Source organism: Lipotes vexillifer, unplaced genomic scaffold (genome assembly GCF_000442215.2).
Source record: "Lipotes vexillifer unplaced genomic scaffold, Lipotes_vexillifer_v1.1 scaffold1980, whole genome shotgun sequence".
Taxonomy (NCBI): domain Eukaryota; kingdom Metazoa; phylum Chordata; class Mammalia; order Artiodactyla; family Lipotidae; genus Lipotes; species Lipotes vexillifer.
The window spans coordinates 1,747,954-1,773,264 of NW_006797999.1; the positions used below are offsets into that span (position 1 = coordinate 1,747,954).

Sequence of the window (25,311 nt, forward strand, 5' to 3'; positions counted from 1 at the left end):
CGTGGGATCTTCCCGGACCAGGGCACGAACCCGTGTCCCCTGCATCGGCAGGCGGACTCTCAACCACTGCGCCACCAGGGAATCCCAAGTAACAACTTTTAACAAAATCAATGACCCTTCAGGAATCCAGGCACAACCAGCTCAAGTAGTTTGTTGTTCAGCATTCATTCATCAACAACGATTTATTCAGTGTCTGCCCTATCGAGTTCTGTTACCTGTGAAAGCAGAGCAATGCAGAGTCCACGTCACCCCTTCTGGTACCTCATAGGTAGCGGTAAATTCAACACATCCCGCCAGTCTGCCTGGACCACCTCATCTCATCAGGCAGGGTTGGAAAAGATCTTAGGAAGCCAGTGTCCCAGGTGCTCCCCATCCATCAGGGCTCACTTGGAGAACAGTTTTCCTCAGTTATGAACTTAACTATAATTAATGGATATTTATGAAGCATTTGTGGAAATGTGTTTCAAAGCAACATACAGAGGAGGTCACCTGTGATCTCCTGGAGACTCTGCTCTTGCTGTCCACTGGCTTCTGTATGTGGTGCTCTCAGGCTCCTTTCCTAAAAATAAATGACCCACTTGCCCACTTTCAACATGTATTGCTTCTCTGTATCTGATTCTTTTCTGAGACCATAAGGAATTTCTTTGAAGAAGTAAAACGCATCCAACAAGAGCTTTTTATGCTAAAATGAGACAATGCTGGTAAAATTTGTGATTTGAAACGACTGAAATAATATGGTTAGGTTTTATGTACAAATTCTATGTAACTCACGTAGGCTCACATCATGAAGCTAGCTTGTTAAAACTACAAATGTAGGTAATGAAAAGATTAAGGATCCGGAATGAAATTAAAAGACCCAATGGTAAAGACCTACAGCATTTTCGTCCACTCAGCAGTGATCCCTATGCATTTTTTTAATGTGCTTATCACCTTTATTATATAATTGTGAACCTTCTATGGTATTGTTATTTTATAAATAAATATTTTTATATTTATATATTTAATTTAGTTTTCCTTGAGATTACTGACTTAAAATTTTAAATACGTTTATTTTAAAAGGAAATTTTTACAGTATTACCTTAAAGGAAAAATCAGTATCTCTTATACAAATAGAAGGCAACGCTAAGAATAAACAGAGTAAACTGTAAACTATGCTATTAAAATTACATAGAAATTATTGCCAGCAAAACCGTTCTTTATTTGTGAAAGAAGTGTTGACAGCTGTCATGACATGGGAACATCTGCTGAGATCTTCCTCATGTGATACAACAGAATAGGAATTCAAAAGGGAATATATATCCCAGTTTGTCATTCCATCTCATTTATTCTCCTGTCCATGCATCACCTGTAAGTTCTTAGAACTTATGAGAGACAATGCCCTATGATATAGTGGAACAAAGTTCTGGACTCAAAATAAAAAGACCTGGATCATGGTCCCTGTTTAAACACTGACTGGCTTTAACGCTAGACAGGTCACTACTGATCTCTGGGCCTAAGGTTTTTCTTTCTAAAAACTGTGGATAATAATATTTGGTTTACTAGGTTGTCACAAGGAATAATAATATCACTAAAATCAACCAAGCACTTACATTTTTATAGGCACAGTAATTATTATTTTTTTCTTTTTTTTTAACCATTAAAAACTTGAAGTATAGTTAACTTACAATGTTGTGTTAGTTTCAGGTGCGCAGCAGAGTGATGCAGTTACACACACATATTTATTCTTTTTCAGATTCTTTTCCCATATAGGTTATTACAGAATATTGAGTAGAGTTCCCTGTACTATACAGTAGTTCCTTTAATAATTATTTTATTAAATATTCCGAAGAGCTCTACTTTTACTAATCTTGTTTACACTGATGAGGAAACCCGGTTTTATGGAGGTTAAGTAACCTGCTCAAGATCAAATAGCTAGTAAGTGACAGAGGTGGGATTAGAAACTCAAATCTTCCTGCTTTGAGGCTCTGTACTTACAAACAGCATGCTAAAAATATATTGTAATGTGATATTCAAATTTGACATCATTTTTTCCCACATAAGATCATTGTGGTAAAGATTATGTCTTACTCTTCTCTGTGAATTCAGTGTTTAGGAGGGATATTCGATTCTTGCTAAGTTTAATGGAATTAAATTGACTGTGATACTGGAAATAATTGAAAGCCAATGCCTGGGAAAAACAAATAAAAATCTGCAAGATGCAAAAGCACTTGTAACGTCTTTTTTTCTCAGAGCGAAGGGCCTCATGTCCCGGCTTTGCATGCAGTAATATTCTGGGGAGCCTTGGGGACCCTTCTACAGCCCCGGGAAATGAAAGCAATAAAGGGGAGAAAGAGCTCACTAGCAGAGGAGCAGACCGAAAGGATCAGCCTGTGGCTAAAGCTTTAGGGAGAAAAGACAAGCCCAGGAGAGAGCCCACCAACGCCACGCCAGCCTCGCGGATGGAGAAAGCCACCAGGAGAGAAGCGTTAGGACGAGCTTCTTTGGAAACCTGGATAAGTCACCAGTGATGAAATCCAACAGCTCAGGAAAAGACTGGAAGTTCTTATCTTTAAAAACTCTGAATATTTTCTCCCAAAACAAATTAGTACTATACAGAAGTGGCTCTAGCTAAAAAATATAATTGTTCTTTGATGCACTGTATGACAGCGGTCCCCAACCTTTTTGGCACCAGGGCTGGGTTTCGTGCAAGACAATTTTTCCATGGATGGGGCGGGAGGGGGGGGGGATGGTTCAGGCGGTAACGCGAGCGATGGGGAGCAGCAGGTGAAGCTTCGCTCGCTCGCCCGCCGCTCACCTCCTGCTGGGCGGCCCAGCTCCTAACAGGCCCCAGACTGACACAAGTCCACGGCCCAGGGCTTGGGGACCCCTGCTGTATGATGTGTGCTTAAAATGTCCAATGGAAGGATCTCAGAGTAACGTTCTTTCCACTTCTAGGCCCAACTCAATAATGGAAATTGGATGGGCCGACCTCTTTGCTTATCAAATGCAGAGAGACGTGATCTCTATCTCCAAACAACTTCTGACATATGGAAACACATGGTTTAAGAATATCTTCAAAATAGGTTAATAGAGTACTCATGAATGTTTGGAAAAGAACCCAGAGATATCGTTTCTTTTAACAGTTTTAAAACTATTTTCTGGGTATACTTTGTAAATAAAATCTTAAAGCATGAAAGTATGTTATCTAAACTTAAGGGAGAGAAACAAACAAAAACAGACTATAAATTCGTGTGGAAATTTTAAATCTAGTTACCCCAAATATCCAAAGTAACATTTCTTTCCACTTCTAGATGTTAACTACCAAGAGGGTTCTAGCCAGACTAACTCGACAAAGAAAATCAATCAATATCGTAACTTATTTTCCCTCAGACACATCTGGATTTTTTAATTATATCACAATGTATTGGTTTTAATATTCCTGAGAACTGGTTTTGGGGACCACATTTAAGTTTATGTGGTAACGCTTAAAATTTGTCCTTATGTCAGCATTTTTCAAAACACATAATCCTACTTATTATTCCGGCTTTAGCAGGAAAACCTTTCCCTAATGCTCAGACTCAGCAAGTACTGCGTTTTATGCACTGCCCTAGGCCTCTACATTTCTCTTTTTGAACTAGTCACCATGATTATAATTAGGCGCTCAGTGTTTGCATTCGCGAAGATATGATCTAAGACGGCAAGGACTGTGCTTGTTCACCGCAGTATCTGTCACGGTGTCTCAATAAATAAATGCTGGGTGAAGGGTCACTTCCTTACCTGGTGCTGTTGTGAGGCCACTAAAGGGACTGTGGACTCTTAACTTTTAAGGAAGAGGACAAGGTGTGAGTCGTCTGTAGACTCATCGCAAACGGAGTAGGAACAATGAACTAAGAAGGGCCTCAACACATCGGCATCTTCTTTGACCTGTTTTACTTGAGGATGAGACCTTTGTTGGAATATGGATTCAACGGAATGTAGACTTTTTATGGTGAAATAATTCCTAAGATTCCTAGCAATCTATCAAGCTCTTTTTTTTTTTTTTTTTTTTGGCGGTCCGCGGGCCTCTCGCCGCCGTGGCCTCTCCCCTTGCGGAGCGCAGGCTCCGGACGCGCAGGCCCAGCGGCCATGGCTCACGGGCCCAGAAGCTCCGCGGCACGTGGGATCCTCCCGGACCGGGGCACGAACCCGCGTCTCCCGCGTCGGCAGGCGGACTCTCAACCGCTGCGCCACCAGGGAAGCCCTATCGAGCTCTTTTTTTAACCTCATATATGCCAGTTACTTTTCCTTTCACTCCTCTGTACGTAGCTATTTCTCTCGGAGCACACTGCTCTCAGTACCACTAATGTAAGAGCAAATGACATATGCAACACCAATTAAATATTTATGCAACACAGCACTGGAATGGTAAATACTGCGTTATGCTTTCCATTTGTCATTAGTCAGGAGATGTTGTTACATTCTGCAAAAATGATATCCTACGACAGAGAAAACAGCCCCATATTTCACAGACAAGATATTTATGTATGGCACAAACTGGAGTTCAGCCGACTTTAAAGCTACTGCTATTGTTGCCGCCCTTGGACGTTTTGCAAGTCAGGGAGATTTTTATATTTGAATGGAAAATACAGTCTGTTTATAGTATTTCCCATACATCATTTCCTTTAGCTGAACTCATATCAAGCCAAGAGTAAATAACTTATTTTTAGGGAGGAGGGCTAGAGCGCTCGTCCTACATTTGTATAACTTCCTGATTTCGGTAGTGACCTCCTTTTTCTCTATAGTAATAAATAAATATTAAGATCGACTTAAAGCTAAACATCTTTAAGTTGTGCTAATAAATAGCAAGAAAAAATTTACAACGTCAAAAAACCCTGGGTGTACAATATATTGATTTCTCCCACTTTAGGTTCAATTCAGAAGTCACTGATATGATTATACAGAGCTGGCTGGAGAATGGACTGAATTTTAAGTGATCTCTCAATTTTTTCTAGCTTTCTATATGATATGCTAGACACAGAAAACTAATATTTTCTACAAATTAATAGAGTTCATATTGAAAGTCAGGATAGAGTGCAAACATGACAAGATGGCCAAAATTTCTGTGGGTGTTAGAACAGTGTACATATGTGAAAGCACAATTTCACCTATACAAAGTGCTGTCCTTAGTAAAGAAAAAACCACAACTGTCTAGACTGGCTCAGTAGTACATTTTCTCCTTTTTGAATTTACAGACTCAGAAGACTGCAGGAGTATGTTTTTATTATATTCCTCCTCTCCTAGAGGTCAACTGTTTTATTCTGAGCTATCATTCACCATCGAATCAGGTTTTAAAATGCTCTTAACTTCATGTATCCAAGGATAAAATAAAATATTGATATATTGATTAAAAAGTTTTAGTTTACAATCTTCAATTCTCTAAAATACAGATGATATATATATTTTTCTACATTGGGATGACACCACATTAGTATTAAAATGCTACCCTTCTATCTCAGACAAAATGCATTTTCTAAAAGTAATGCAACTAGGAGTTAAGGGAAGAGGCTGCAGTGAAAAATGGTATGTAATTCACTGCTTGGCTGTGTTCTAGAACCTAATAAAGCAGCACTTTTATTATAAAGACATGTCCAAAAAGAAAAAAGAATGTCACAACACATTTTATTTTGCCATCTACATTTAGATGGTTAACTTTTCTCGAAGCATAAGGGGCTGGCTTATTTTTCCTCCTGACTCTGAGTTGCATATATATAGCTAGCACCATGATCAATCTCAAGGTACATGGAGAGGCAAAAATGTTCATAAAATCCAAATAGACCAAGAAGTAGGACAGATAACTGCTAAGGAATCATCACTGTCATGAACCTGGATTCGACAGGTTATGTTTTGCTTGATCTAGGGAATGCTTATGTTGTTAAATAGCCTTTTTAGCAGACATATGACAACATCTACTTTAGGAATCAGTTGGTAGCAGCTGTTCAAAGTAAATACATAACTACTAATGTATTTCTGAAAAGCAATATTGAAAATGTGAGTAGTTCTTTGGTTAGCAGCCTATGTCAGAAGTTCAAGAGAAAAACAGTGCTGAGTTAGTTCTTGTCATTGGGAAATGAGTCCACAAACCCCTCGCTTACAAGTTCAGATTTCTGTGGGGGAAAAAAAAAACTATTGGGAGTTTTGGAGGGCAAAATGAAGTGTGTGTTTAGGGATATAGGGTTTTTTGTGGGTGATGGAAGTGCTCTAGAATTGATTGTGGTGATAGTTGCAAAGCTGTATGAATATATGAAACACCATTGAAGTGTATACTTTAAATGGATGAACTATATGGTATGCGAATTATATCTCAATAAGCTGTTATAAAAAAAAAAACTTGCCATAGGGATTATTGGTTGGAATAAACCTGGCCAAAAGGGTCCCAAGTGGAGAAAATATGCTAGCATAATGTATTTTGGTACGATTTTTGTTTTCTCTAGTTTTCCTTAGATTTAAATTACACGTGCAAATACTTTTGGTACTACTCTAATGGGAAATTCTGTGAATTTTCAGACTCTGCTGGCAGTATACGGTCATGTTAATGAGGTTAAATGTCCATAACGGTGTTATTTGAAGTTTGACTTGACTTTGTTGCAGTTTTAATTGGTGTTAACATAGTAATTCCAACATATTTTGATCTGTATTTAATAACGCTTCAGTAAGGTTTACACTTCATGATAAGATTTCTGGGCATATCTCAATGTGTAGAACATCAAAATTTCAGGGTATCTCCCACACAGGGAAAAGAGCATTCTCTGAGTAAAGAACAATAATCAAGACACCTTCTCATTCTGTAACTGTGCAGAAGCAGAAGCAGAAGCAGAAGCGGTAGTGACCAACAGACTGTTTCTTTTCTACCCATTCTTTGGTGAACAAGTGTTGGCTTCTGCCCATCTTTATACTTTTCTGATTTTAGAAACAAGAAGAAGAATGAGTAAATTAGGGCCCAGAAAAAGTGGGACAGGTATTTCTTGGATAGTCTGTATCACTGAACTCAACCTTTGTGTTTGGGAATCAGGAGAATTTTCATTGTCCAAAGGCACATCAACTTAAACATTAAATCAACTTAAACATTAATGCAGCAGAGAATGATTTTAATTGGGAGCTCAGTGATCTAAAGAAAATCACATGTGACTCTGTTGAAAAGAGGTCTGCCATATGTACGGGCCTGAACATTTGATTTTCAAGAATTGGTATATGATAAGTCATGGCACATCTATTCTATTATGAGTCAGTTATAGTTTCTCAATTCCGCTCACTTCCCTATCCCAACATGGCTTCCCCATCTCTCATTTAGACTAGTTTTGTAAGAGGTTGTCCATACCTGTACCGTCCAAATGGTAGCCATCAGTCACATGTAGCTGTGGGTTCAAATTAATTAACAATAATAAAATTTAAACTCCAGTTCCTTAGTTGCATCAGCCACATTTCAAGGGCTCCATAGCTACATGTTTCTAGTGGCTACTGAACTGGACCGTGTAGAAACATTTCCGTCATTAAGCATCACATTTGACAGTGCTGGTCACGGACCACGGCAGCATCACCTGGGAGCCTGTTTGAAATACAGACTCTCGGTTCTCACGCTGGATCTGCTGAATCAGAACACGCATGTTTACAAGATCCCCCGATGATTCCTAGGCACATTCAAGTCTGAAAAGCACGAGTCTGGACTTTATGTCTTCGAATTACATATTCAGGGATGCCACTAGAGCAATCTTTGAAAAACATCAATGTGATCCTTTTTCATTGCTATGCTTTCATTTCTTCCCTATTTTCAGTTCTTCAAAAACCCCATGGGAGGCAGTATAGTGTGCTGGGGTGGTTGGTAGTTTCCAGTCCAGCTTCCATCGCTTACTGGCTACGTGACTTTAGGTGAAGTGCCTCTCTAGGCGGTAGATTCCTATTTGTTAAACGGAGACGATAACTCATGGGGTTGCTGTGAAAATGAAAGGAGGTGATCCATACACAGTGCTGGCACACCGTGAGCCTCCACGTGCACCACCGTGGATATTTCACGCCCCTTCCTTTCCATGCCTTGGATGACCTCTTCTCAAGGTCATCTCCCACCAATCGTTCTGATGTCAAACCTAGTGAACTGAACTCCTCTGCATCTTTCAAATATCACCTGCTAGGTCAAGCCTTACTCCAACATCTTCAGCCAGGAGTAGGTGTGTCCTTCTTTCCTTTCCTTTTCTTTATTTGCTCATTCGGATCAAGTTGCTATGAAAGCATGTCCTGTTAAAAGTGTGTTTGCATACATGTCTTTATCACTTGACTGAAAGCTTCTAGAATGAAGGGCTAATTTGAACCTCTGACACCTAGTGGAGTGCCCGGAAAAATGTTGACCTAAAAATGGTTACTGAAAAACCATAAAAGTACCAGAAGAAAATTTAAGTGACTTAAAAAATAATACTTGGAGTAAATGAGAATTTTATAGGTATAACACGAACATTAGAAATTACAAAGGAAAGGGACTTCCCTGGTGGCACAGTGGTTAAGACTCCGTGCTCTCAATGCAGGGGGCCTGGGTTCAACCCCTGGTCAGGGAACTAGATCCCACATGCATGCTGCAGCTAAGAGTTCGCAGGCCGCAACCTAAGACCCAGCGCAACCAATAAATAAATAAATATTTTTAAAAAGAAATGACAAAGAAAAAAATTGATAACTTTGATTACTTAAAAAATTCTGTATGGTATATGGCAAGACAACCAAAAACAAAGTTCATAATGAATCGGAAGAATATGTAACATATGACAAATGATTCATATCCTTAATAAACATGTGCAACTGCCCCCCCCCAAAAAGAACAAAAGCCCCAATAGAAAAATGGGGGAAACTATACCATTCCTACACATACATAAAAAAAATACAAATGGTCAATAAGTATTTGAAAAGATATTTAGCACTGCTAGTAATAAATGAAAACAACAATAAAATGTTTTAATTTAAGAGATTGCCAAGGATTACAAATATTGATATTAAGGGGCACTGGTAGTTGTGTAAACTGAGGGTAATTTGGCCATGGTCCTTTGGCACAGAAAATTTCTTTCAAATAATTTATTCGGATCAAAAATTTGATCGATGGAACCCAGCTGCACGTATAAACACACACACACGCGCATAAGAAAATAGTCACTGCATTGTTTGGAAACCGGTTAATTAAAAATAGCTGCTAGGGCTTCCCTGGTGGCGCAGCGGTTGGGAGTCCGCCTGCCGATGCAGGGGACGCGGGCTCGTGCCCCGGTCCGGGAGGATCCCGCGTGCCGCGGAGCGGCTGGGCCCGTGAGCCATGGCCGCTGAGCCTGCGCGTCCGGAGCCTGTGCTCCGCTACGGGAGAGGCCGCAGCAGTGAGAGGCCCGCGTACAGCCAAAAAAACAAAAAAAAAAGCTGCTAAATGATGTTTAATGAGTGATAAATGAGAAAGTCTGGTACAAAATGAATTAAAAATATGGGACTCTAGATGTATATGTGCATTGAGAAATATCTGAAAGGGCAGACACCAAAAAGTTAGCAGTGGTTACCTATGCAAAGATATAACACTTACCTACGGGAATTAATTTTAACTTTTTTTTTGGCCTTTCTTTAGTCTCTGAAATTTTTTATAGGGATAGGAAAAACAACCAAACAGCAAAGTCTGTCCCCCTCCCTTCCTCCCTTTTTGACTATCCTGAGATAATTTTATCTTAGAGAAGAGACTCCTTAACGCTACAGTATCTCATAACTTCTCATGACCTTACTGGAAGGTGAGAAAGAAAGTTCTAGGCGAGAGATAATTTCTCAGGCCTTTTATTTTACTTATCTCTTAAGGCTTTGACTTTATATTGACAGTCAGTATGAGGGAAGGGGACCTCTAAGGGAATGGAAACAAGAAAATTTAAGGATGGCTGCCCTTTTGCTGAAGGTTGTGAGGTCAATGTGATGATGACATTGGTCTCCCCATTGATTGTGGGGTTTATCAGGCTGATCTGGCTGGACAGATCTCCCTCTCTGCTTTACACACACACTCAATAGAAAAGGACAGCCTTCCCGGGGACAGAAGTGTCCTATTTTTTTTTTCAAGGGTAAAGGCAGCATCTTCACTCTCAAAAGGATTTATCATGCTAACTGATGCAGAAATGAAATGCTTTACCTGATCTAAACAACAACAAAAAACCATTATGTTAGTGTTAGTTTCACAGGAAGACCAGTGAAAATTCTAAGTATATTTGTGTTTAATTAAAGCAATAAAACGATGAGATAATTCTCTGATGATAAAAGTAATTTTTTGGCAAATAACACTTGGATTGTATCACCTTAATTTCTAGGACAGTAACTAAATCTTAACAGATGTTCAACAAATACCTGTTAAACTAACAAGAGTACATGAGTATATTAATTATATAATTTGTATGTTTCCATGTGGGGAAAGATAAAATCAAAGGGAGACACTTATGATAGTGGTACTGGTAGGCGTAAAGTAGCATGCTAACCACTAAACAGTAAAAACAGGAAATTTGAGAAAAAGGGGAACATTTGAGTCTTTATTTAGTAGTCTGATATTCAATTATATTCACTGATGGATCCTTAAAAAGAGTACAAGGCTCACAAATAATAGTGATCTGATCTCACAGTAAAATGCTATTTTTCTTCCTAGTCACGCAATGTAAATAAAATTAAATGGTATCAGAGTTGATATTCAAAATATTTAACAACTGGTAGCACACAGGTACTTAAGATCAGAAAGGATGTCTGACCACACATCCACAGCACAGACACTGAATTCCGACCGTGCATAGTACTTATCTATCCGTTTAGCATGTACTATAGTAAAAAAAAAAAAAAAAAAAAAAAATCACATACAAATACATATGCTTAATTTATTACATCCCGTTTGTGACCAGTGCGTTTCAGAAACCATTTAAAATTCTTCAGCAGCACGCTGCTGACAAGTACAAGTAATGTATACAGTAACCAGAAGAGATGCTCTTAATGGCTGGATATTTTTTAGCTGAATACTAGAAATCTGTCTGCGAACACAGATTTTTGTTGTGACCTTCCTCGTGTCCCTCGAGTGTTACGGAACGGCACAGCAGTACATCATTAGTGTGTGATCTCGGCCAAGTGGCAACCCCTTTGGTACCTGGTTTGACCACTTTTACAAGGAGGGAGTTAACGTAGATTGAAAAAAGACAGAAAGGTTTCATCTCGCGTTCATCTCTGATGGACAGTGGCTGTACGAAGCCCTGTGATGACGATAACGAGGCTGTGTGCAGGTTTAGTGGGGAAGGGTGCCCGGATTCATTAGCGATGTCTGCCACGGTCAAAGAATCGGAAGTCACAGTACTCCACATGCCACCGAGTTGCCAGCCCTGACTCAATTATCTCTAAAGTTCCTTCCTTCATGCTCTAAAATTCTATTTTCCTCTTAAATGACGTGACTCAAAATGGTTATTTCACTTTCCAAAGGACATCATTTATAACTAAGGAGTACTGTGGTTAATGATAGAAACCGGTCACCACAAAAGCGTCATACTATTCTACAGACAGCCCTGTGATTCTCTTATTCAGCTATAGAATTTCATGGGGCATCACAAATCGCTTTGTAAACTTGAGGATGCATCACTGGCTGTTGTTCCTGTTGGCAAAACACACAGCCTGTGATTTATCTCAGTGGACACCATTTGCATTTCGATGCGGTGGGCCTTTCCCCACACTTAGAAGCAGATCAAGGTCGGATGTGGTCATTTCTGACACTTGAATAAGCAACTTTCCAATAGTGTGAACGCTCATCTATGCTCTGAAATGGTTAGAGGAAAAAAGGCACATTTACAACTTCAAGTAGCAGCTCCCATTATCTGGGCGACAAAAAACATGACCGACACCACGTCGGAAAAGCTGGCAAATCCACATAGAGGAGCGCGTGTGATCCAGCCATTGTTTCATGGGTGGTCGGTTCTCTGGAGAGTGTTTCCTGAGTGCAAGAGGGTGGCCCTGAGCGATGGGTTTTACATTTAGACAGCTGAGCTGGCTGAAAGACAGTAACGTCGCAAGGAGCAGAGAGCTTCCTATCGACTGCCCTGAAGGAGATTCCTGCACAGAGTTCATTCCGCCTACAAGCGCATCAATTATCTCCTGGACATGAAATGCCACAGAGCTGCCCATATCTCACCAGGGACAAATCCGACACACACAGACACTCTACTGGGTGTCCAAGACAGACCTCGTGCCTCATGCAAAGGCAGCCTTTCCATCTATCTTACGTATGATGGAAATTACTTGAAATACTCTGCGATTTATCATATATCAGTACCAGCCCCTCCCCCATGACATATAACCTCCAAATACACACCTGGACCAAATAAATAGAGCTCTAGAAATGTGTTCTTACCTATAAAATACGACAGGAGTATTGCCAGGAGCACCGAGACCCCTACAGCACACAGGGCGGTGCACTTCCAGCTACAGTACTTTGAAGACTTCTTGAATTTAAAAGCACTTCTTGATAGGGTGTTTCTAGGTAGTGGCCGAGTAGGTGGCGAGTAAACAGAGCCAGATGCCATTGTGTATCCTGGGGTTGCAGTACTGAACAGTGGCGTTGTCCCTGTTCCTGTTTTGAATAGGAAATGCCTGCGGGACGGGAAAAAAATCATTATAAGATACAAATAGATTAAAATGCGAGAGACAGAGACGGCGAGGCATGAGCTCTCCTCTCTCTCTCTCTGGCTTTACAATCATTTACTGCACATAATTCAAAAAATGAGAAATTAAGAAAATATTTTAACCAGAAAACCCAACTCAGAAAAATGACTCTGGGATGAAAGAGACTGGTTTGTAATGAATACGGGAGGATTTACGCACACCAATGATTACCGCCCTTTCAAGTAGGTGTCCTGAGAGACCGCAGGGTTGTTCTAATCGTACTATTTCCTGCACAAAACCATTCTGGAAGTTCCCTTTATGAACTGCCTTCAGAACATCTTCACATTTCACTTAAGAAAAGTAATTGTATTACTTTATAGCTACGCGTGGATTTGCTCTATTTGAGAATATGTACTCCTACAAACACAAGCACACCTGATCACGTGGTACAGACTGATTTCTTTTCTGGACGCTTGTGCGAACTTTCTTATCCTTCCCCTCCCCAATAACGGGTACTGTCAAGCCTGGCCACGGGCAGCGGGTCAGTTCTCCAAGGGGGCAAACTAGTCTTATCTTTCGCTTATGTCAAACATAACCAGGAAAGGAAATCTGCTGGAGGGAGGGATAGAGAAAGAAAGGACTCACAGAACACTTTCTAAAACCAGCCTAAATAAATGAAGAGGTTAGTGAAGCAAGTTTTTAGATCAACTACAGAAAGATTCCCTAACGACTTGAGCCAAACGACAGTGGGGTAAACTGCCGCTAAGAAGCGGTCTGCTCTCTGACCTTGAAAATGTTTAAGCGGAAATTTGAAAGACCACACGACAGGAGTGCTGTATAGGGAATTCTTTAGGAAAGATGACTCGTTTTAAGATTTCTATTAACAATAAAAGTCCCCAAATTTAGAAAAAAGCACCATGTTGTTCATGGATCACATTTCATGTTATGCTAGTATCTGACTGTGTATATAGTTTGTGTCCCAATATTTACTATCATTTTCCCTAATAACACATCCGATTAAGTCAACAGACTACTCTCTTTTTTCTATGCAGGAGGCTATGAGGAAATAATCTGGAATATTCCACCATGGTACAATACAGTCTTTACGCAAGGTGATTTTAGATGGGACACAGCTGACTATTTTAAATTGTAATACAATGTACCTATTTTAATGGGTATTAGAAAATACATTGAGTATGTCAAACAAGTTAAGGGGTTTAAAAGGACAGAACTTGGAAGCTAGATTGCTGAGGTTCAAATCCTGCTTTACTACTAGGTATGTGTCTTTGGGCAAGACAGCTAACCCCTCTCCGTGTTTTGGTTTCTTAATCTGGAAAATACAGATGGTAATAGTATCTTCCTGTCGGGGTTGTTATGAGGCTTATATGAGCTAATATTTACTGTAGTGTACTTGGAATACAGTAAGCACCATGTGCTTCAGAAATGAAAAAATCAGTCATAATTTTACAAATAGTATTGTTTATGAAAGGCTAACCAGGTATTTAAGTTACAAAGAGTCCATTTCCAGAAAATTATTAAGTGAATAATAGTGTAGCTGGTGTACAGATATGGTAAAAGTCATGAAAATTTGCCTGACAGGTATGGTGGAAAAAATTCTAGGTTAGAAATCAGAAGATTGAGGTTTAAGTTCCTGGTCTAACGTTTCCTACTTTTATGATCCTATTTTCATCTGTAAAATGATTTACTTATCTCACAGGGTTGTAAACCAGTTAATGCGTCTAAAAATGCTTTGTCAACCACAAAATTAGAACAGATGCAAATGATAAGTAACTACTGTAAATTATACTAGCGACTGTACTGTGAATCCATTCCCCCCCCACGGAGCAACTTTATAAAGCAAATTTTAAAGTTTATAACCTGAATTAAATGGTATGTTGGAGGCAGTGTTTTTAGCACCTACTACCATATTTATATTCAGCATAATTATTAAGAATGTGGGCTCTGGATCCGGACTGTCTGGGTTCAAATCCAGACTTCACCTATAATTATCTGCATGAAGTTTCTAAGCGGCTCAAATTTTCTGTGTCTTGGTTTTATCATCCATTAAATGGGAATAATAATAGTACCTACTACATAGGCATTTTATGAGGGTTAAATGAAGTAACCTATGTGATGTGTTTACATCTGGCACCAGGTAAGTGCTGAATAAGCGTTAGCTATTTTTCTTCCCGAATTCACTCACCGGAATCTATACTCCAAAAGACCCCAAAGTATCGTTTGAAGACTTTAAATCCCAAATCAGAATATAACACCCTCACAACCAATGTCGACAAAAGGAATCCCCCGGTTTACAAATTTGACATTGGCGATCCCGCACATGGGAGGGCACGTTCGCTGGAGAAGATGAGGTGTGTGGTGCCAGGGAGGCCCCGATCGCCCAGACCAGGGGCAGGCAAGCTTCTTCTGTCAAGGACCTAATAACAGCCACTATTTTAAGCTTTTCTGGCCACACCATCGCAACTCTGCTTCTATAGTGACTGCAGCCACAGACGATACATACTTGATTATGGCTGTATTCAAATAACATTTATTTATGGACACTGGAATTCTCATTTCATGTCATTTTCCCATGTCACAAAATATTCTTCTGCTTTTGACTTTTTTTCAATCACTTAACGATGGAAAAATCATTCTTAGCTCACGATCACTACAAAAACAGGTGACGGGTTGGATGTGGCCTGAGAGTTGCAGCTGACGCCCTGATCAAGGCTCTCACTTTCTTCAGGGTTATACGTGAAGAGCGAGTGAGCAAGGGTCCCAGCGGCCCAAGTAACAGACTACTCCCTCCCTGCAGGTGGAAAGGAGTAACAAAACGCATTCTGAAGGGTACATATCCACCCCTCCTGGAGAAAGAAAAGGTGAGGCAGGAAAGATAATGGAACCAGACAGAGATCCTACTGAAGCCCCCGTTCCCTTTACTTTCCATCATATCATCACGCTTATTTCCTTCAAAGCGCTTATTACAGTCAGTTCCTATGTTGTCCATCTGTTTACTTGGGCGGTGGGTTAGGTTTTTTTAATGCTATTTTAAATGTGCATTTTTCCTCCTGAAATCTCCCCCCTGCTTTCTGTCTTTGGGCTTTTCCTCCCCTTTCTCAATTCCAGCAGCTGCCTTGTCGCACTGCCCCCGGGAGAGACGAGGCGGGACAAGAAGTAGAAACAGCCTGAGTGTCCTGCCGGTTTCCCAAAGCCCAGTCTACTGGGTGAAATGGGGTGGACTGGGGTACAACCAGAATGTTTGCGAGAAACGCAGTGTGACGTAAAATAGGGGTTTCTCTCCAGGTGGGGGGCAGGAAGAGAACCCTCGGGGAGCTGATGGGAGCAGAGGGCTCCGCAGGGCCCAGTGGGACAAGCCCGCCCGGGGGAGGGCTGGGAGGGAGGCGGGGGCTGAGGGTCTCCAGAGAAGCCTGAGGCTCTCTCTATACCTCGACGGAGGGTACGGAAAGGGCAGAGCGAGAGACCCGATGAAGCCAAGCACCCCGAAACAAGCAGCATGTGAACAGCGACCAGTATGCAGGTCCGCGGCCAAAGACAGACGCCCTTGCCGTGGTCTGTGGTACCATGAAGAACCTCTGGGTGGGGTGAGGCAGAGAGCGTCTGGATATAACCAGAATGTTGGAAAGCAATCAGATTCAGGAGGTAAAGGTCCCCCTGAGACCAGACAATTTTCCCATCACGCGTGAGGGAGAGGGAAATGGGGGACAAGGCGCTGAGAGCAGAGGACTCGCTGTGCCTGGAGGCGGAGGCCGGGGAGCGGATCAGCAGCCCTGAGAATGGAAGACACGTGTCCTCAGACCTCAGACAGAGACCGGCAGAGGTCACAGGGTGCCCAGGAGAAAACTAGTGGGTGGAGGGTTGAGGTGATGAAGCTGTGGAGACCCTCCCTGGGATTTCTGCATCTTAGCGTGATTCACAGGAAGCAGAGTGACCTCTACGGCTTCAAGAGTAGCAGAGAAACTGGACCAAGGCGGCCTGCGCAGACAGGAACGCAGCTGTCACGGCAGCAACACTGTGGCTGATGATGAGGAAACAGCATGAACGCCCAAGCACCTGGGACTCCCTGCTGCACTCACAGCATCGCGACAGGGTGGGGTGGGAGACGGAGAGACCCAAATCACCCGAGCAAAGTTTCCAGGGATGAGAGTTTCAAAGAAAATCGAGACGGAAATATAAAAACACGAAGTTGTTTGTCTGGTATCCTAAATTGATGGACATGAATGGTATATCCACTGCCCAAATCTCTGGTCTGTCCTCTCCAGTTAGAATGTAAACTCCACAAAGCCTCAGTCGCCTCCAAGTATTTTCAGGACTTAGAAAGTTCCTGGTACATAATTGTTGCTCCGTAAATACTGTAAAATAAATAAAATGGTGACTCTTGTGCCGATGTGGGCAGTGAGTCTTACAGAAATGAAGCACCTTTTGGACAAAGACCCACAGCTAATAAACAAATGATGGAATAAAAATAAATAAAAGTTGGAAATTATAGCAAACCCGAACCTGGGAAATGTGTCAGAGCTTTATTCAGAGCGGTTTGGGTCATTTCTCGACGGGACATGGGGTTTGAACCTTAGCCTATGGACCACGAAAGATTACGATCTTAGCCTTAACACTGAAAACATGGCTCGAGACAAGGAGTTAGACACATGCTGACTTCAAATTAGACATCCCTTTTCTAGTTTCCAAAATTTGTGGTATCAATACATGATGTCCATCTGCTTTGGTGAGCCTGGCAAGGAACTGTTTCAAGAGCTAGGCTTGAATGACTATGAAATTATTATTTTTCTTAAAGCAAAATGCAACTGTGAGATATTGCTGAAAACAAAGATATATTACTCAAAAATACACTGCTCATCAAGGTTAGTAGAACTGAAGACTCTACTTTCAAAGAGTTTCTAACTGTATTTATTTTAAAATAAATTTAGGACTGTACTGTTTATATTGTCATACAGTCTTTTAGTTTATTTTGTAAAACTCAAGTAATTTATTTATTTTCTGGCTGTGCTGCACGGCATGCAGGATCTCAGTTCCACGACCAGGGATCGAACCTGTGCCCCCTGCAGTGAAAGCACGGAGTCTTAACCACTGGACCACCAAGGAAGCCCCCTAACTTATTTAATACATAAATTTACTTTTGTTGCTGCAAGAGAAAATAGAATTTGACTGTTTTGGGGGTTATTTTGGCTACTGACTTTAAAGCTCTGAAGTGCATTTCCCCTTCCTCTGTCTAAATGACTACCCATGTTGGGGGTGGCATCAAATTAGTGCCTTGGAGATGTACGTGCATAGTAAATAAAGAAACATTATAAAACACTGAAAGAGAAACCAAATCACCCATCAATTATATTTTAGAATCACTGGTCTTCAATATTTTCAGATGGCTTTCTAGGGTGTAAATATAGAAAGAATTCGTAAAGACTGCTTAAATCGATGTATTTTGAAACCATTTACAAATGATGGCATTCATGTGAGGATGATTCCTTTAAGAATCATTACAGCCTCAAAATAGATATGTTAAAATACACATGTAAAAACCTCTTAGACATTAACTAGACTAGTAGAAAAGGTCTATGTCAACCTACTTTCTATAGAGAGCACTTGGTTTCAGATTTGGTAGGAATCTGTCCATTTTTAGGTTCAGACAGGATGTGCCGCCTTTCCAAAGTCAACAATGGCCTTTCCACTGCAATACAGAAATCACCACACACTGACAAGTGTATTTTGTGACTTACCTGTATCTTTAAGCCCAGGATTTAAAAAAAACTGTTTCAAGCTCGAACACAATGCTTAGTTTAGGTCTAGAATTGCACAAGTATTTACTAAATGAACAGATAAATGCATACTGGAATTCAGCTGCATGAAAAGTATACAAGGAGTTTCCAGAAAATTCTCTTGTCACCTAATTCTCTCTAAGGCACCTACTCCCGTGTGTCAGGACGGTCTTTCCCACCCTGGGACTCTTCACTAGTCAACAGCCTTGGGAATATGCTTCTCACACATCAAAAACTCTGCAAAAATTACTGTCAAAAACATAGGCTTTTGACCCGGCATCCACATGAGGTTTGGAGAATAAAGACAGGGATTTTCTTTCCTTCTCAGACCATATTTGGGAATGAAACAAGTGGATCCTGTGAGAATATGCCCCCACTGTATCCGGCAATAAAGCAGAAGGAGCAGCAGCTTCCTTGTAACACAGGGCACACCAGAGCAGGCTGATCTTGTTCTGATGCTTCTAATGATGCCCTGCACGGCACCTGTCTCCAGTTCCTCTGCCATTTGTGCCACCATTTTCACTCTGGTGACAAATGAGAGATGCACACTTGAAGAGAAACTATCGGAGACTGGGAGGGGGGAAATCAATTTCAAAGCCCCAAAGGCAGCCGGTGCAGAAGGTCACCGAACACTAACAGTTGCTTTGTGGCTTTGGAATCTTGAGGGGGATTCTATTAACAAAAACAAACAGACAAGTACCGTGGAACCGCGTGGCATCATCATTAACTGTAACGCTGTGAGGCAGCGAAAACATAAATGGGGAGAATCACTCAGTATTAAGCACAATTAATAGTTGCTCATTTTTCCTCTGAAGCTGAAAGATCCGTTTCTTTGTTGATCTGCCTTCACACCAACCTTTTCATTTCAGCTTTCCGCCTTTGGTTCTAGCATATATTTCTAACTGACTCTGTGATGGATCTTCCTCTGGGTCATGCCACAAATTTTAAATTACTATCTAAAAAATGACATAGATGAACTTATTTACAAAGCAGAAACAGACTCACAGACTTAGAAAACAAATTTATGCTTGCCAAAGGGGAAAGCTGGGGGAGGGATAAATTAGGGGATTGGGATTAACATATATACACTATATACAAAACAGATCATCAACAAGGACCTACTGCAGAGCACAGGGAACTACACTCAATACTCTGTAATAACTTATATGGAAAAGAATCTGAAAAAAAATAGACACATGTATATGTATAACTGAATCACTTTGCTGTACACCTGAAACTGACACAATATTGTAAATTAACTACACTCCAATATAAAATACAAATCAAAAAATAAAAAAGGAAATTAGTAGGGACACAGACTGAATCTCCTTGTCCTTCTTGCTGCCTTCATTCCCACCTTTTGGTCACTGTTGGTAACTCTGTCCTTAATGTTTCTCTAACTGACGGATTTAGGGGTAATTTTCAATTACTATTCTTTTCTGCCTGCCCCCTCCTCCCACCAGTATTCAACCAGTCAGAGAATCTTGCATTCTTTCCTTTATAGCATTTCTCCTTTGCTTTTTTCTCTGTTTCATTCTTTTCTTTTCTTTTCTTTTCTTTTTTTTTGCCAGGGTGGAGAAGTTCTTCGGAGTTCTTATACCTTAGCTTCCTCTTTTTAATTTGTTTGGCAAACAGCAAGAATGGGCACAGTAACATTTTCATTTCAAATTTCCTTCTACTCTCAAGCGAAATGTCATGTTTTAAGTACTGAACCTGCACAATACACTGAATTACTTCTATATGTCCAGTCATAACTTCTATCTACCTTGACCTCAGACCACTTACAATTGCTTTTTCTTGCTGTTTTACTCAATCTCTCAGCAGGTACACTTTGTTCCTTGGTAACTCTTCACTTTTGATTCTTTTTGTCTTTCAAAGTAATCACCACAAAACTTACTATTGTTAAGATTTTTAGTGGAAAAATAATCAGATTTTTGGAGTAAATTTAAATGCGCCTTTCTGTATTATATGTAATATCAATTTATTCACTGCTTATTTTATAAGATCCTGACATCAAGTACAAAATTAAACAACTTATAAAATACAATTAAATTGTAAGCTTACAAGCGTCACCGGGAAACAAACAAGTTAATATTAGTCTTTTGTTCAGAAGCTTAATATAATCATGATACTCCTCTAAAATCAAGAACATGGTTTAATAAGTCGGAAATTATAGGAACGAAATGAGAAGCATCCCTGGAAAATGTGTTATAATAGCATCATTTAAAGCCATGTGAGTCATTTCCTCAGTGGGACATTAGGATAGAAGATAAAAGCCAAAAAGAAAGTGTGCAACCACTGAATGAAATTTTAATTAGATTAACTTCATAATTGGTTATCTTCATAGAAAAGAGGGGGTTTTTTTCCCTTCCATGTTTTATACAGTATTAAAAACCTTTTGAGAAATGAGCAAACAAAGCAAATGATTAGAATGAAAACAGAATAGTAGTGAGTGCTCAGTTCCTGTCCCTAAGGCACAGCTGAAACCTTTACTGGTGACACACAGATACCTGGAAAACTATTTCTATTGTCTAAAACCTGATACATCTTATGGGGAGAAAGGCTCTATTGCACAGGAAATGATGCTTTCTTCCTCTTCTTATAGTCTTTGTTGAATAGAGAGAGTAATTTACATCAAACTAAACGTGAACTGTTTAAATGTCTTGATGCCTTGCCTTCTATTTATGTTTCTAGGCAAATCAATAAAAATTTTACCTATAATATAGATTGCTTGCTGCAAATTGGATGCTCTGATTTCAAAGACAATGTGCCAGTAAGAAGAAAGATTGGCAATATTTGGCCAAATTTACAACATTTTCAGAATCCAAAGTTCTCACTTAAGAGCTAAGGATGGGCTTCCCTGGTGGCGCAGTGGTTGAGAGTCTGCCTGCCGATGCAGGGGACACGGGTTCGTGTCCCGGTCCGGGAAGATCCCACATGCCGCGGAGCGGCCGGGCCCGTGAGCCATGGCCGCTGAGCCTGCGCTTCTGGAGCCTGTGCTCCGCAACGGGAGAGGCCACAACAGTGAGAGGCCAGCGTACCGCAAAAAAAAAAAAAAAAAAAAAAAAGAGCTAAGGAAATTTTAAGTTATAGGTTCTTTTTCCTTCCGGCAAAATGTAACTTTCTGGATTTAAGAGGCTTATTAAAGGTCTCATAAGATTTCCTCAACATCAAACAGCTCTTCTGAAATGATATTTTCAGATTTAAAGCAAATGAATCTCACACTTGTGGATTAAATTTACCTGGTAATATATGAAGGCTAAAATTAACTACTGAGTTCACGATAGTTTTAGTCACTTGATGATGCCCAAACAATGGATGGTTTGCCTGGAATTCATTTTAAGATAAAATACTTCCTAAAAATTTTCCAAATATACAAAATTTAATTATTGTGTTAACTTTCATATTGCCCATTATCACTCACTTAATTACCTGTAATCCATCATTGAGAGTATATACATTAAATATTGCATGAGTTAAAACAGACCCAAATATTTGTCAGTATTTATTTATGTATAAATTTATTTATTTCATTTATTTATTTTTGGCTGCTTTGGTTCTTCGTTGCTGTGTGCAGCTTTCTCTAGTTGCGTCACGCGGGCTCAGTAGTCGTGGCTTGCGGGCTTAGTTGCTCCGCGGCATGTGGGATCTTCCCGGACCAGGGCTCAAACCCGTGTCCCCTGCATTGGCAGGCGGATTCTTAACCACTGCGCCACCAGGGGAGACCTGTCAGTATATATTTATAAGAAATGATAAAACTGAAAGATGATATTAACTATTGTCTGAGCACTTTGAACCTTAAAACCTGCGCTTCATTATCACAGTCTTTAGAATTTTCACTATCAAATTCTGATTTTTCAATTCCAAAGCCTAGTGGATTATCTGCTAAATATATACTTAGCAACATTTGGTAACTGATTAAAAGACTTGAAAAAGCAGTTTATTTAAGTGGTGTGCTTTAGGATAATGATGCAAGCAAATATAAAATTTTTGGCAGCTATTAAACAGAAAACTAAAGAAAGCAAGTGCATGCAGAAAATTAGCTGTTTCTATTCAAGGCTGGGTTCCTTTTGGTTTTCCTTACCTTTCAGCAACTGATTCTCAATAGATATCCAGAGACATCTGCAATTACTTACTGTGCTTAAATGCCTAGCTGTTCGGAAAGAAATCTCCATCAGTCGAGGATGATGGCCCTAAGCAGTTCTGTGACGATTGTGGAACTAAGAGATTGCAGAGGCTGCTGTGAATTTTCAGGGAGAAGCCTACCCACAGTAACATCTGCATGAGACTGCAAAAAGTATTCTGCAGTCACCTATCTTTCTCATGGAAACGGGTCCATCAGACTGATGATGGACTCACAGATTTTGGTAGGGCCTTGTGAACTTACATACTCAAGGGTTAGGCCACCAACGTGAGCAGAAAGGTACTTCGAGACTATTACATACATTAAAGCAATGGTTCTCAAACTTCAGTTTATATCAGAATCCCTTGGCAGACTTGTTAGAGAAGGTCTGGGGTGCAACGCCAGCAGCTAATGCAGCTGGTCCAGGGACCACATTTTACTCAAGACTCCCATCCAGATTGTACAACAAAACAGAAAGTCAGTTCAAAAGACTCCTGCTTAGACAGTCACTGCTGCTAGCTCACTTCAAGTAGTCAATTTAATTTGTACAATACGAGGCTCAATCCATCTGATCTCAGAATCAAGTGGTTTAGATATTTTTCATTGCTTTGTGTCATCTCACTTAATTCCTTACTTCCAATAACCCCCTTCATTGTTTCTTCCTTTCAGTTTCACCTGTTTGTTAAGAAATTGGTTGCTTCATCCTTTTTAATCTCATTGCTACTTTTAAATGTCTACCATGTTTACTGGCCTTTACTTTATCTCTAAATTAGACACCAGTATCCATTCTCTCCTGGCTCTTCCGTTTCCTAGAGGTATCTATATTTCCATGTGCTTATCAAGCATTCAGCAACATACTACCTTATTTCACAAGTACCTTCTTTTAGGGAGTTCTTTCCTTTTCTCTTTGAACTTGACACTTGGACTTGTGAGTCATGTAGAAGGCTAGCTGATAATTCACCTTGGGTATTTACAGCTTCCCAAAAGGTTTCACTACTTTTCTTCATAGAGATGATGGTATTTCTCTACTCTTAACCTTTTTGGCTGGAATTGTTTTTATATATTCTTTTTTTTCCTCTAAAAACTTTGCTTCAATGTATTACCTGGATTAAAGTCTGTCTAGGAAAGAAACAGCTATCTCTACTCATTCACTTTATCTATTAGAAGAGACTTCTGGAAAACTCAGTTCTAAACATTTTTAAAGCACTGTATACACACACACACAAATATAACCTCCTTACTCCTTCACACATCTGCTACTTTGAGGGGTAGGAAAAAAATAAGAGTATTTTCCCGTACAACATGCCGTCTCCCTAAGTTTTCTCCTCTGAAGCAGCTGAGGACAAAGCAGTGACAATCAAGGTGCTGTTTCCAGCACTGGCCACGGTGGGTGCACCACCACACACACCCGGACAAAGGTTGCAGCAGTGGCATCTTCTGATCCACAAAGCTACATGATGGAGAAAAATTGTTTCCCTGAAGTTCAGAGGTAGCAGAAATCCCCCACTGAATCCTCATTATTACAGGTGAAGTTTTTTCTTTCATCCTTTACATATTCTATGAAAACGCGCTTTCAAGGGTGGGAGTGGCAGAAGCAGTTAAGCAGCAGCACTTTTGCCAAAAGCTTTAACTAAGAATAAAAATTATCAAACGGGACCGAAAAACGGAAGAGGCTTGTCTCAAGGGGGGGTTAAAAAGGTGAAACAGTTAAGAAAAATAAAATTTACCTCGAGTGAGTTAATGATAAACTGAACCTCAATATTTTTTTACTTTGCATTTTGATCATTTAATTTCTGCTAATGTTTAGATAGGACGAGTCTAGAAAAGGTGACGTGTGCATGTGTGTGGGTGTGCGTGTAAATTTTCTAAGAATTGGACAGGGCTCGTTCTAAATGGATTAATTGGGAGTTCCCTGGTGGAAGAGTGGTTAGGAATCCGCCTGCCAATGCAGGGGACATGGGTTTGATCCCTGGTCCGGGAAGATCCCACATGCCGCAGGGCAACTAATCTCGTGCACCACAACTACCGAGCCCGTGCACTGCAACTTCTGAAGCCTGTGCGCCTACAGCCCGTGCTCCGCAACAAGAGAAGCCACTGCAATGAGAAGCCCGCGCACTGCAAAGAAGAGTAGCCCCTGCTTGCCGTAACTAGAGAAAGCCTGCACGCAGCAACGAAGACTCAAGCCTGCACGCAGCAACGAAGGCTGGTCAACGCAGCCAGAAAAAAAAAAAAAGTGTACTTTCTAAAAAAAACCCAAAAAACAAAATGGACTAATTGTTTTGCTTCTAATATAAGGTATTATTATTATAAATCTAATTGAAAATGCTTTATAGTATAATACACTGTGCATCCCTGAATTGCAAAAAAAGGAAATATTTTAGACTCCTACTAATTAAAATGCCTCTTCTTGTACTACCTTTAAATTAATTATGGTATGCATTTTAAAGAAAAATATTCTAAATAAGAAAATTAAACATCCTCCAAGTGAGTAATCAGCATTAGAATGTAAATTACATATTTTGACATGAAAACAAAAAACAAGTATGTAATGATTCTAGCTGTGACACAGTGAGTTAGTGAGGCTGATAAACTATTTCATGCTGATAGCATGTTGTGTTCTCAAATCTATTACACTTCTGAATTGATGTGCTATTATCTTTGGACAACTTTCACACTAGGAGGTGATCCCAGCAAGAAAAATGTCTTAAATGAAAAGCTTATAAACAAGATACATTTCACTGCTGTTACCCGAATTAATATGAGCTATTAGTG

General features: G+C 40.2%; 1 protein-coding gene across 1 annotated transcript in view; it reads right to left on the minus strand.

Moving 5' to 3' along the window:
* Positions 1-25,311, minus strand: part of TENM3 (teneurin transmembrane protein 3) — a 181,564-nt gene that overhangs the window by 143,589 nt on the left and 12,664 nt on the right. Inside the window, exon 2 of the mRNA XM_007470027.1 lies at positions 12,377-12,615. Coding sequence (XP_007470089.1) covers positions 12,377-12,548 — 172 coding nt within the window. The 5' untranslated portion in view covers positions 12,549-12,615. The remainder of the gene's footprint in view (positions 1-12,376; positions 12,616-25,311) is intronic.